Below are 14,375 nucleotides of genomic sequence, written 5' to 3' on the forward strand. Positions count from 1 at the left end.
GGGTTCATTCGCCCCTCTACTTCACCTGCCGGAGCTGGGTTTTTCTTCGTTGGCAAGAAGGACGGTGGTCTAAGACCATGTATCGATTATCGAGGCCTTAATGACATTACTGTAAAGAATCGATACCCTCTTCCCCTGATTACTGAGTTGTTTGATAGGGTCAAGGGCTCTGTAATTTTTTCTAAATTAGATCTAAGAGGGGCTCACAACCTCATTCGTATCCGAGCTGGCGATGAAAGGAAGACCGCTTTTAATACCAGAGATGGACATTTCGAGTATTTAGTAATGCCTTTTGGACTGTGTAACGCCCCTGCTGTCTTTCAAAGTTTCGTTAATGAGATTTTCCGGGATCTGTTATATGTTTCGGTTGTTGTCTATCTGGATGACATACTGATTTTTTCACCCTCGGTGGCTAAACATCAAGAACATGTTAAAGAAGTTCTGACCCGTTTGAGAGAAAACCACCTTTACTGCAAACTGGAGAAATGCGTCTTTGGAGTGCCCAGTGTACCTTTTCTCGGCTATGTAATATCTGGCTCCAGTTTAGAAATGGACCCCAAGAAGGTACAAGCAATTCTGGATTGGACCCGACCTCAGACACTGAAGGCCATCCAGAGAATGTTGGGATTCGCCAATTATTATAGACGCTTCATTAAGGGATTTTCTACACTGCTGGCTCCCATTACAGCCTTGACCCGCAAAGGTGCTAATCCTGCCCAATGGTCACCTGAGGCAGAGTCTGCCTTTCATCTTCTAAAACAGGCCTTTATCTCAGCACCAGTTCTTCGACAACCAGATCTGGACAGGCCTTTTTTGTTGGAAGTAGACGCATCATCTGAAGCTGTGGGAGCGGTCTTGTCTCAACGTTATGAGGACGACCGAGTCCATCCGTGTGGGTTCTTTTCTAAAAAATTCTCACCTGCCGAAAGGAACTACGCCATAGGTGAGCAAGAACTACTAGCTGTAAAGTTGGCGTTGAAGGAATATTTGCTAGAAGGCGCCAAGTTTCCATTTACTGTATTTACGGACCATAGAAATCTCCTATTTCTCAAAAACCTCCAATGTGTGAGTCCTCGTTTGGCTGGGCAATATTCTTTGCCAGGTTTCAGTTCACCCTGACCTTCCGGTCTGGAGCACTTAATCAGAAGGCTGATGCCCTATCGAGATCTCTCCTCTGTGATGATCAATCTGAAAATCAAAGCAATACCCCTGTCTTGGAATCAAGAGTTTTCGCCGCATTACATCTTCAGCCTCCTATGGGAAAATCATTTGTGGCCCCGGAATTAAGGAAGCAGCTTCTCACTTGGGCACATTCCTCTCGCTTCGCAGGGCACTCAGGCACTCGGAAGACCTTGGAGTTCCTGAAAAGACACTATTGGTGGCCTTCTATGAAGGCAGATATAATGGAGTTTATCTCTTCCTGCTCCTCCTGTGCCCAGCATAAATCATCACGACAAGCTCCAGCTGGGGAATTGCTTCCATTACCTACTCCATCACGTCCATGGACGCATCTCTCCATGGATTTCGTCACAGACCTGCCAGTCTCTCAAGGTTTCAACACTATCTGGGTTGTAATAGACCGATTTTCCAAGATGGTCCACTATATACCGTTGAGGAAGTTACCTTCTGCCCCTGACCTGGCACAGTTGTTTGTCCAACACATATTTCGTCTACATGGCCTTCCTGCTGAAATTGTCTCTGACCGTGGTGTGCAGTTTACTGCAAAATTCTGGAGGGCTTTGTGTTCTGTTCTTCAAGTGAAGTTAAACTTTTCCACGGCCTACCATCCGCAAAGCAACGGGCTCCACCGAGAGAGTTAATCAAGATCTAGAGACTTTCTTAAGAATTTTTATGTCATCTTCCCAGGACAATTGGGCTGCCTTGCTGCCATGGGCTGAGTTTGCACATAATGCTTCCTACCACTCGTCAACTAACCAAACGCCATTTCAGGTTGTATATGGCCTTCATCCTCGTGTTCCCGAATTCCGAAGCCTGCCTGTATTCGATGTTCCGGCCGTGGAGGACACGGTGCGGAATTTTGCTGCCATCTGGACTCAAGTACGGTCTGATTTGTTGAAGGCATCCTCTCGCTATAAGACCCAGGCCGATAAGAAGCGTAGAATAGTTCCACGCATGCAAGTTGGAAGCCAGGTCTGGTTATCCACCCGGAATCTTCGTCTGAGGGTTCCATCTATGAAATTTGCACCACGCTTCATCGGTCCCTTCTCCATAACAGAAGTCATTAATCCAGTGGCCTATCGTCTACAGTTACCCCCATACCTAAAAATCCCTAATTCCTTCCATATTTCCTTATTGAAGCCCCTGGTCCTGAACAAATTCCATTGTGCTCTACCTGCTTCTCCTCGAGTCCAGACGGAGAGAGGAGTTGAGTTTGAGGTCGCCCAGATCTTGGACTCTCGTCTACGCAGAGGTCATCTACAGTATTTGCTGGACTGGAAAGGTTACGGTCCAGAGGAACGCTGCTGGACCGATGCTCGTGATGTCCACGCTCCCACGCTCATCAGGAGATTCCATTCTGCCCATCCGGAGAAGCCTGGTGAGTGTCCTGAGGCCACCCCAAAAGGGGGGGGGGTACTGTCACGGCCAGGGTATTTCAGCATGGCGCTAGGCGAGTGTTACCTGTGAGGTCATTGTGGCGCGGGCTGTCTGGCGGCGGAGCTGGTGTCTGGCGGGGGGCTTTGGCTGCGCGTGTTGTTGTGCGGGTCTGTTGTCACTCTGCGCTGGTAAGGCCTGGCGGCGTCTCCATTCCGTTTGGCATGGGCGCCGCCATCTTGCCTTCTGGCCATGTGATGCGGCTGGCCAATCCTGGTGAGTCACATGTTCCCTCTGGCCAGTAACAGCACGGAATTGGGTATTTAGGAAGGGTCAGTGCCTTCCTTCTTTGCCAGTGCAACGTGTATCTCAGCCTAGCTGAGAGGGAGTTCTCAGTGCTTTCCTGTTCCTGTGAACTCGCTGTCTGCCAGTCTGCCTGTCAGCTCCTAGCTCCCACTGGACTACCCTGCTTCCTCCATCACCCTTGCCCATACCTGAGTGCCTGAGCCTGCTGACATCCTGCGCTTCAGTTCACTACCTGTATACCTGGCTTGTTTATTTTCAGTTTCACTACCTGCACACCTGGACAGTTCTAATTATTTCTACTTGGACATTAACCCTTTTACTCCCACCACAGAACTCTTGTGCACATTTATATATTCCTGGACTTTTATTTACTGCCATTATATGTTTACTCAAGCACTTATTAAAATTCTAGTTTTATTTTCAAATCTGCTTCTGTGATCGCTCCTGCTACCACCCCGGGTCCACAAACAACCCAGAACATCACATGGCACATATATATATATATATATATATATATATATATACACACACATAAATATACATACATACAAATAGAAAGGGGCTGTTTCAATTCTTCTTGATGGCCACGATGTGGTATATTGTGACCATCAACACTAAGCTTCTCCTCGCAGCCTATAAATGTGGAAAGCTTGTGATGTTAGAGCCTACCGTAATAGGCAAATATGTGCCCAGACGAAAATCTGTGATGTTTGATGGCACATCACGCAGAATTGAATCGCCCCCAAAATATTTCTTGCCTTTATTTTTAAAAACTTATACCATATATCAGACTAATATAAGGAGTACGGTGAGTTGATGGAACCTAACTAAAAAATAAAAAACAAATTTCTTTGTGGCACAGAAAGCAAGTTCACATGGAAAAGGATGGTAAATTTTGGACTGCGCACACAAGGCCTGATTCTAAGCCGGAGGCAAAGCGGCTGCACGAGTCAGCCGTGTATACTACCATGTGGTAATGCCAGTTCCCGTCCATCTTTAGGCATATGGTCACATCACAGCCGCAGGGCCAGATTACGGGGAGGGCGACAGGGGTGGTCGACCTGGGGCCCCCACACACAGCGGGGCCCCCACCTCTAGAGCATGTAGGGGGGTTTCTGAGTAGCTAGAAACCCCCCCTGATACAACAATTGCCCCTGCTACTGTGGCCAGAGAGAGGGTGGAGCCAATACAGCAAGCCCGCCCCAAAATGACCCGCAAATCGTGGCATTATCGCACGAGGGAGCGGAGCGTAATGATGTAAGCAGCAGCTACATAAAAAGTAAGTGTGTACAGTATTTTTACTGTTTTATTGTTTATATATGTGTATGTACAGTATGTATTAATGTGTATACAGTATGTGTTAGTGTGTGTGTATGTATGTGTTTATGTGTGTGTATACTCTATATTTGTGTGCATGTATGTTTATGTGTGTATACTATATGTGTGTATACGTGTTTATCTGTGTGTATACTGTATGTGTGTATTTTATATATATTACATATGTTTGCTATATATATATATATATATATATATATATGCGTGTTTAATACACAAGTGCATAAATAAAAAAAAATAAAGAATACAAAAAAAATCCTATCCGCGATGCTGATCACTGATATCGGACCTCAGTAGCCGCTCTGCGCTCTATGCAGCAGCGTTGACTGTGCTGCTGCATTTACACAGAGCCAGAAGGTAAGTAATCAGGGAGGGTGAGGGTAGGCACCGTGTGTCGGGGGAGGGAGGGTAGGCTTTGTGTGGCTTGGTGGGGGCCCCCACAACTTAGTTGCCCCACAAGTCTTAATCCGGCCCTTCTCAGCCGTCATCATTAGTATCGGCACTTACCCGCAAAGCATGCTGGGTGCAAAAGATCCATTTGAATCTTTTCCAAACTCTGTCTGCACACACCAAAGCAGCACAGAGGTCGGCCTACATGCCCACGATACTCCCAGAAGACGGATCTGCTCTGTGCGTCCGCACGGTAACCGCCCAGCAGATGCTCAGAAAGGCCCATTTCTCGGACAAAGACAAACGGACACTAAGAGATTTTGTCTGGTTTCTTATCCTCCGTGAAGGTGCGTATGCGTGGTGCAGTGCGTGTGCAGATTGCAAATAATGACCAGATGCACTTGATGTACATTTGCACTTGTGTCCAACTCAGAACCAGGACTGCAGTGAGTACTGGACCTTTCATGTACAATGAGTAGCTTGGAGAATAGTTTATGAAGAAAAATTATAACAATACTGTTAATGAGCATGTAAAGGCACTTTAACGTGAAAACCAAATATTTTATTCTTAACATAGAAACATAAACATACATAGAAACATAAAATTTGACGCCAGATAAGAACCACTTGGCCCATCTAGTCTGCCCTTGAATTGTGCCCACTACAAGAGAAAAGTATATTACATGGCAAAATATGCGCAAACTTGTGCCCGAATGCCATAACTTATGCTTGGACATAGGACATTATACCATCTTCTACGGTCTTTGTTATTCCATTCCTAGTTTTGTAGATTGATGATTCGAATATTTCTAGTTCCTGCAGCTATCCTGGAATAAGCCTCTACTGCTGCATGTGCAGGACCTGAGTTCAACCGTGTACCGGTGAGCACGTTCAGCTCTGAGGGACAGGGGACTGATGTAGACCATGACAAGCTCTAGAGGTTCAAGTCAGTGTCTGCTGTCACTATTCCTACATTATGCTGCCATTTCCATTCTATTTGGCAGCTGGCACTTGTCAATTTTCAGAACTGTATAGATGAAGCTCCTCTGTCATCAGAACAACAGAAGTGTAGAAAAAGTGGACAGCCTGACTGTCTAATTGGCTTGTAATCTATGTTTTCTTGTCCTTAAGTAAAAGGCTTTGCATCCATTCATAGATGCTCCCCAACAGCAGGGCAAAAATACACTTTTATGTTCTCACCTTTGCATTGTAAACCCTGCCTCATGAGACCCCATAATAATGAACCACAGTGATCGCAGAACGTAGGAACTTTGTAGTTGTGGATGCTGAACTTGTGAGGCATATTGACACTAAATCGTTGGGAGCCAACCTGGCAGAGAAGAGAAAACAAGCAAAACTTTATTTAATCACATGTAAAACACACGGAAACAATACAATGTGTGTGACTAGTTGTGAGATAAGGATGGGTTTTCTATCTAATACAGTAGGTCATCTCAAACCTCTCAAATGGTTAAGTGACAAGTTACAGAAATGATAAATGGGAATGCGTTCTTCAGTGTGCTAAATCTAAAAACTGCAACAACTATTATTATTATTATCCTTTATTTATATGGCGCCACAAAGGCTATGCAGCGCCTTACACAGTACATAAATGAACACATAAGAAAAACAGTTAATAGTAATACAAAAACAATGCAGGACAAGGACATGGTTTATACACATAGCTTAGCTGCATAACACAAGCAGCAGGGCCTCAGCAACCAAATGTTGGGTGCCAATTGGGGAGTTAGGAGTAAATGATACTATAAGTAGGGATAGGAGAAACACGTGAGGGATGAGGGCCCTTCTTGTGAGAGCTTACATTCTAAAGGGGAGGGGCAGACAGACAGGGGCGACACAGATGGGGTAGATAGTGAGGAAGGAGCATGGAGCAGTGGGTTAGGATATGTGCTGCGGAATGTGTGTGTATAAGATGATCTGATGTTATGTCAAAATTAAGTCCTTCATTATTCTATCTCTATGTCAGAAAATAGATTTTGTTTATGTGTTGCATTTTAGCATCTAAATACATCCTGATAAAAATACAGCTCCTGCCATCCTAATACAGTAGTGAATACTTTAGTCCGAGCTTCTGGGTGCTATGCCATGCTCCTGTGAGTGGGTGTATCTCACATGCTAGACCCACCCACAAACGGGTGCAGCCATGCCCAAAATGCTGTGGTCCCACAGGATGTTGCTGTATCTGGGTCCAGAATTTCTCTTGGCAGCCCTGGAGGTGACAGGCAGAACCAGGCTTAGAGGAGGGTTAGCAAGGCCATGGAGGGAGGTGGTTGGGAGTGGAGGAACAGGAAAGGCAGGGGAAAGAAGCAGAGGGTTGGAAAGCAGACTGATGAGAGAAAAAAAGGGGAACAGCAAGTGGAGGAGACAAGAGGGCAGGGCCGTAACTAGGGGGGCGGGCTAGAGGTGCACGTGCACCGGGTGCCGGAATGCAGGGGGGTGAAAAAGGGCTGACTCACGGTGGCATGAGGGCTGCAGAAAATGGCCATCCAAAAATGGCCGCCGCCAAGGAGGAGACAGTTGCTAGAGGTCCTTACTGGACCTCTAGTGTCTGTCTCCTCCTTGGCGGCGGCCATTTTTGGATGGCCATTTTCAGCAGATTCCATGCGGACTAGCCAAAAATGGCCGCCGCCAAGAAGGAGACATATACTAGAGGTCCTGCTGGACCTCTAGTGTCTGTTAGGCCAGCGCAAGTGTCGGGAGAAGATGCTGAAAGCTGGATCTTCTCCCATGAAACCCCCTGGCAACGAGCATAAACCCCATAGCAACGAGCAAGAAACCCCCTGGCAACGAGCAAGAAACCACCTGGTAACGAGCAAGAAACCCCCTGGCAACGAGCATAAACCCCATGGTAACGAGCATAAACCCCATGGCAACGAGCATGAAACCCCCTGGCAACTAGCATAAACCCCCTGGCAACGAGCAAGAAACCCCCTGGCAACGAGCATAAACCCCATGGTAACGAGCATAAACCCCATGGCAACGAGCATGAAACTCTCTGGCAACGAGCATAAACCCCCTGGCAACGAGCATAAACCCCATAGCAACGAGCATGAAACCCCTTGGCAATGAGCATGGAACCCCTGGTAATGAACAGGTAATTTTAAAGTAATTAGAAGCCTTACTGTGGGGCATAAAATGGTGTCGGGCAAATATGTAAGTGGCATTTTGGTAATAGGCATTACAGTGTGTGGCATAATGTGTAATGGGCATTATGGTGTGTGGAATAATGTAAGTCACTATACCAGGGACGTTTGACTAGTGCACTGCCTTATGGAGGAGCAAGGCCAAAATAAAGGCACGGGAAGGGAGGGGGCGGAAAATTGCTGCCTTGCACCGGGTGACAGATATCCTAGTTTCGGCCCTGAAGAGGGGATGGATAAAGTAGAGGATTATGTGGACACTGAATATGGGGGGTGTTTGAAGTAAGGGTGTTCATGCTGTGGATGAGATAATAAGTAAGATGAAAACTGGAGTGGAGGCTGTGTGATATAGAGACAGTGTGATAGAGAGACAGTGTGATAGAGAGACAGTGTGATAGAGACACTGTGTGATTTAGAGACAGTGTGATGTAGAGACAGTGTGATGTAGAGACAGTGTGATGTAGAGACAGTGGCCCTCATTCAGACCCACTCGCGAGCGGCTGTCCGCTCGCAAGTGGGTCGATGGTCCTTCGCTCGGAGTGTCTCATCAAAGGGGGCGTGCTGTCGATGTTGACTGACAGCACGCCCCCTTTGATGGGCGTGCCGGGGGCATGCCTGCCAGACGGAGGCGTTCCCAAGGGAACGCCTACCGTCTGAAGCCGGCCCCACTGACATCACTAGTGATGTCAGTGGGAGTGATTTTGGCTCTGATGGAGCCAAAATCACTCCTGGCCTTGCGGTTGAAAAACTCAACCGCAGGCTGTTGTTCGCAGTTTCGATGGCCGCGATGGTCAAGACCATCGCGACCATCATCCTGCACGCTCGTATATGTTGTGGGTGGTGACCCACAGCTATACGAGCGTCCAGGAGGACGCTCCATATTAATGGAGGTGGGCCCTGATTCAGAGCGAGCGCTCTGGTCAGAGCGTCCGGCTCTGAATCAGGGCCAGTGTGATGTAGAGACAGTGTGATGTAGAGGCTCTGTGATGTAGAGACAGTGTAATGTAGAGACAGTGTGATGTAGAGACTATGTAATATAGACACAGTGTGATATAGAGACAGCGTGATATAGAGACTGCGTGATATAGAGACTGCGTGATATAGAGACAGTGTGGATAAAAGTTGTTAAATGTTCAAAAATACAGGTAAAAGAACAGTGCTGCTAATGTATGAGAGCAGCTCCAAAAGTGATATATAAAGAGAGGTGTGTGAGTAGTGGGAGAAGGAATTAGTTATTAAAAGAATGATTAAAGTGGATAGATGTGATGCAATGGAAAAAGGCAATACAATACAAACATTTTCTGTAGAATGGAGGCAGAAATTACAATGTACAGAGCCGATCCAGTCAGAGGTGTTTTGAACAACAAAGGTCAATTAACAAGAGCAGCACGTAGATAGGAAAGTACTTGCAATGTCCAAACAGCGAGTGCAGTAATAACTATGTCAGTCATACTTACCATTCATTTATTCTTCCACTGAATAGTAAATAGTGACCTACAGATGTGTCCTCACTCATCTTTGCTGCACTAATGACAAACAGCCCCTCTTAGCGCGCCTGGTCCCGTGAGACTCTGCCAGCACTGGGCGTCTCTTTCGCCGAAAATGCTTCTACGTTGCAATGCGATGGGACTAGGAAGCACCAGGAGACTGTGCTGATTAATGTGATATGTGACACTTGTATATCTGTGTGCGACTGAGTCTCTCAATCAGCATGCAAAGGGCTAAGAAAAACTGTGGTTGGGCATCCTGGGAAGTTTAGTTCCACAGCAGCTGGAGTACCACATGTTGCCAACCTCTGGCATACATCATCACTGGGCAGTACGGAAGTAACTGACTCCTGCACGGCATATATGGGTACTCAATGTTAATAAAATAGCAGTAGGAGCAGCAACAGTCCAAAGGGACTGGGCCCCTGTATTCCTGCACTGTCTCAGGTCTTATGTGTGTGCACAAAGCAGCTGTGGGTAACATATAGCGACGTGTTACCGAGTGGATTCTCACAGAGCAATGACGGGTGTTTTGTCTGTAATATCATTGTCGGTTTAAATTTCGGGCTTAAACTTGCAGAGAAGCGATGACTTGCAAAAGCTGCTTTTCAGTAAATTTACCCCATGTCACTAAAGTCTGGAAATCCCTGAACTAGTTCAATAAATGGTATTGAAAAAAAACAAAGCCAGTACCAAGTTTAAAAATGAGAAATTAGCCTGTAATGAGACCGTTCCCCTGTGGATATTTCACAGATACAGTACCGATGCAATCCAAGAAATTGAAGACGTTTGCTATAAATCTGGGCAGCGACAGAACATACAGCCACTACACCGCGCTAGCGCAGCATTACAGCGCCATGTGGGAAAGATACAAGGGAAAGATGTGTCGCCAGAAATATGTTTTTCAACCAACCTCTATCTAAATATTTACCTCATCGGGAGTTTCCTGTTTCTTTAGCCCGGCACACTTCGTTATTATAAGTTCGTGGCATCTCTTGTGTACTACGCAAGTGCAAACTGTAGACAAAGGATGAGAGAGTGATGGTCTCTGGCGACTAGAATTCCAGCCACATTAAATACAATGACATAAAAGCTCGCAATATAAACATTTCTCCACATGTCATCCATCAACGGTAGACTTATCAGATGTTCATGGTTACGGCAGATGAGGCACATAATAAAGGAGGTAGAATACATCTACCCTCATGCTTCACCTAATTGACTAAAGATACATTTTACTAACGAGGATTTACTAATGAGTGTGGCTTGTAACTGCTTTGAAAATATTTGCATTTCAAAAAAACCAACACATATTGGTTAAAAAAGAAAAATATTTTTACAATCATAACATTTGAGCATCGCGATGGCCGTGGCTTATTTATCGACGAGTTTTATCACTCACAGTGAGCGATAAAACATGTTGTGTATGATAATGGTGCTCCGGGCAATCAGCTCCCAACTGTCATCTGTTTGAAAAATGACAGTCGGGAGCTGATTGGCTGGAGCACCATTTATCATATGCAATGTTTTATCAAATCGGTGTGAGTGATAAAACTTGTTGATAAATCAGGCCCTAAGGGATGATCATTTTTAATTATTTTCGTTGTGCTGTATACAGGAAGGTAAATGTGGAAATAGTGTCTGTTGTGTCTTTCATACCTTCCCAATGCCTTCCCTTCTCCTCTAAACAAGTGTCAGATAAAGTTATACTTCACTACTACTCTCCTAAAATATCCGAGAGACTCGTGCTTCTTTCTTATGAAGTGGGCAGTTTTTGAAAAAGTTATTTCGGTCATAAAGCCCACTTCCTCTGCGGAGCAATACAATGGGCGGTATCCAATTAGCCCCGAACAATTTGATCCCCGCGATCAACGAAAAACAGAGATTTTTCGCCGATTATCCCCAATTTTCTCCAACGTTTTTTTTCACCCTATCCTATTATTTCAGGCGAAATAATAGGATAGTTCTCCCGTAAACACATAGGAGCCGCGATAAGCTCGCGGACATATGTGTTTTCGCCTTTTTTTATTTGGTGCAAAAACGGCAATTATCGTGGATTATTTTTTGGGACACATCAGGTCCTGTAAAAAATAAAACTCGATAAGTGCCGTCGTCAAGCCGAATTCGTGGCTAATTGGATAGTCCCGAGCGAGGTAACTAGCCGCGGTAATTTACTATGGCTAATTGGATACCCCCCATTGTTTTCAATTCAAAGAACAGTGCACCGGCGGCCGGCTTATAATAATATCACAAATTTACAAACTGGCCGCGGCTGCAGGGGGGCAAGTTGGCAGGCCCCTGCAAGCTTTGGGCCCTTGGGCAACTGCCCAACAAGCCCAATGGAAGAGATGGTCCAGAGTGGAGGTGGGTGGTGGGAATTATTAGTACAGCGCACACACAGGAGGAAATCATTAAGGTGCTACCATATGAGCTGTGTAAGTGCTGACTGTAGCAGGCACAGTCATATCATGTACAAAACATATTTCTGTACAATTTTACAGATAAATATATTTGTTAATGCCATCATTAAATCAATATGCCTTCATTAACGGCAGTATGTGTGCCTTATGCAGATCTATACAGTTTTAGAAACCTGCAGATGATTTACAGGACACATTGTAGAACTTGTCTGATCACGCTTTCTGCCAGAGACTTTATCTGTGAGCTGGAACTGGCAGCTCTTCATACTTCACAGATAGCAAACACAAGCATAAGAAGTAAAGGCCGTACACGAGGCAGACCGGGAGGAGATAAGATACCCGGCACGGAGCATGAGAAATAAAATCTGGCAAGCACCAACATTTTCCACCCCACCACCCTGTTCTCATCCTGAAACCAGCAAAGCTGAACAGAGATGACACAAGATTCCCAGCGAGCAAGTCTTAACAAAGGGCCTCTAATCTTGATCAGTGTATCTCTGTATAAATGTTAGTGTTTTATTAACTTTTTTATATAAAGTGATTTCATTTTTTTTTTTTTTTAATACATCCATTAAATATAGCTGGTGCGTACCCCTAGTGCCTACCATTGCTACATCCTTGGTGCATGGAAGACTCAGAACAGGTTTCCCATCCACAAAAGGCTATAAGCTGCTGTTTATTACGTGTTACATTGGATCTGAGTGCTGGTAGCAGGGAATTGCGTAAAGTCCATTAACAAAGGGGTATGTCAGGGCTTACGTAACCATCAGCACAATCACATTAAAAAGTACTTTTTGAAGTTGTACACTATTAGGAGCAGCAAATATCATGTACATGCAGTCTACACTTTGTCATCAGCCATGAAGATCAGGAACAACGCTGGTGGCTCAGATAAATAGTTAAAACATGAATTAAGAAAAAATCAAAGGGCCTGATTCAGACCCACTCGCGAGCGGCTGTACGCTCGCAAGTGGGTCGATGGTCTGCACTGAGCATGCGCACGACGGAGGGAGCTCCGTCGTGCGCATGCGCCAGACACGACGAGCGAAGGACTTTCCTTCGCTCGTTGTGTCCGATCAAAGGGGGCGTGCTGTCAATGTTGATTGACAGCACGCCCCCTTTGGTGGGCGTGCCGGGGGCGTGCCTCCCTGACGGGGGCGTTCCCACGGGAACGCCTCCCGTCAGAAGCCGGCCCACTGACATCACTAGTGATGTCAGTGGGAGTGATTTTGGCTCTGATAGAGCCAAAATCACTCCGGAGCTTGCGGTTGAAAACCTCAACCGCAGGCTCCGGCTCGCAATTTCGATGGTCGTGATTGTCACGACCATCGCGGCCATCAAAATGCACGCTCGTATAGCCTGTGGGTGGTGACCCACAGCTATACGAGCGTCCAGGAGGACGCTCCATGAAAAAGGAGCCCGGCCCTCATGCAGAGCGTGCGCTCTGCTCAGAGCGTACGGCTCTGAATGAGGGCCAAAATGCGTTGTGAGCCGTTATCTACAGGTAGTACACGGCTATGGGGAGCTGCAGCTCTACCCCACAGAGAGCAGGAAAGTGGTTAGCTTGTGCCAGTCATTGGTGGGCAGAGCTGGCGTTTTTAAGCACCACCTGTACGTTTGACTGGTGCAAAGCCATTACCTTAAAAGGTAGAGGATAATCATTATAAATTACCAAACTAAAATCTAATTTCATGGCTATTTGGCCGTTTAACATGGTAATCATGTGCATTTGTGTTTGGTAATGGCAGGGGGCTGTGATGTGTAAGGGGAGGTATCATAGTACAGACAGTGTAGAATAGTAATGTCGTTTATCTACTGATTATACTAATACCCCTTTTCCACCTAAATTCCGGGTCTGACCCAGAGTTGGAACAAAGTTCCTATCCGGATCAGACCCGGAATTTAGCCGGCGTTGACTCGGGATATTCCCGAGTTGGCGCCGCTTACACCGGAGTTGGGTCTGCATAGACCCGGCTTTCCCGGCGTGAAAGTGGACGCTTGGAGATTAAGTCATCTCCAAGCGCCACTGAAGCTGGATCAATCGGCCGCCTTGCAGCGCACTCCAGGTCATCATGACCCGGAGTGCACTGTTCTCACAGCAGGGTTTCACGGGCTACGCCCGTGTCAAACCCTGCAAGTTACCTGGGTTGGATTGCCGGCGATCCAACCCTCTCCCCTTTTACACCAGGGAGCTGCCCGGGTTAACCCTTCAAAAACTTTTAACACCGGATTTTAGCTCCGGTGTTAAAGGGGTATAAGTAACCTTTCACCCTGTATGCATACCTCCCAACATGACCCATTCCAGGAGGGACAAAATTCTCTGCTCCTGGACTTCCCTCTTAATGTATGATTGCCATCCCATGTGCTGAATCACCTTTCTTATCAATTAACTAGTTTAACACAGGGGATGGCAATCATAAATTAAGAGGGAGGTCCAGGAACAGAGTACATTGTCCCTCCTGAAATGGGTCATGTTGGGAGGTATGCTATATGTATTGATAAATAAACAGATAAATCCGGAGTCTCTGGAGACAGTGATAGTATCTAAGATTATCTGTCCAACCAGCCAACTAATTGATTGGTTGGAATGAAAATCTGGTAAGGTATGAAAGCAAATGACATCTAAAGATTCACACATCTAAAGATCATCTGTCCAACCATCCAACTAGTTGATTGGTTGGAATGAAAATCTGGTAACGTATGGGAGTAACTGATGATCAGCA

The 14,375-nt window shown here is 46.0% G+C and overlaps 1 protein-coding gene across 1 annotated transcript in view; it reads right to left on the minus strand.

Moving 5' to 3' along the window:
• The window catches only part of PRKCE (protein kinase C epsilon), a 432,697-nt gene that overhangs the window by 187,843 nt on the left and 230,479 nt on the right, over positions 1-14,375 (minus strand). Inside the window, exons 5-6 of the mRNA XM_088477268.1 lie at positions 10,164-10,249; positions 5,785-5,914 (exon numbers count right to left, since the gene is read on the minus strand). Coding sequence (XP_088333394.1) covers positions 5,785-5,914; positions 10,164-10,249 — 216 coding nt within the window. The remainder of the gene's footprint in view (positions 1-5,784; positions 5,915-10,163; positions 10,250-14,375) is intronic.

The sequence above is a fragment of the Taudactylus pleione genome, unplaced genomic scaffold (genome assembly GCF_031769625.1).
Source record: "Taudactylus pleione unplaced genomic scaffold, aTauple2 ptg000201l, whole genome shotgun sequence".
Lineage (NCBI taxonomy): Eukaryota > Metazoa > Chordata > Amphibia > Anura > Myobatrachidae > Taudactylus > Taudactylus pleione.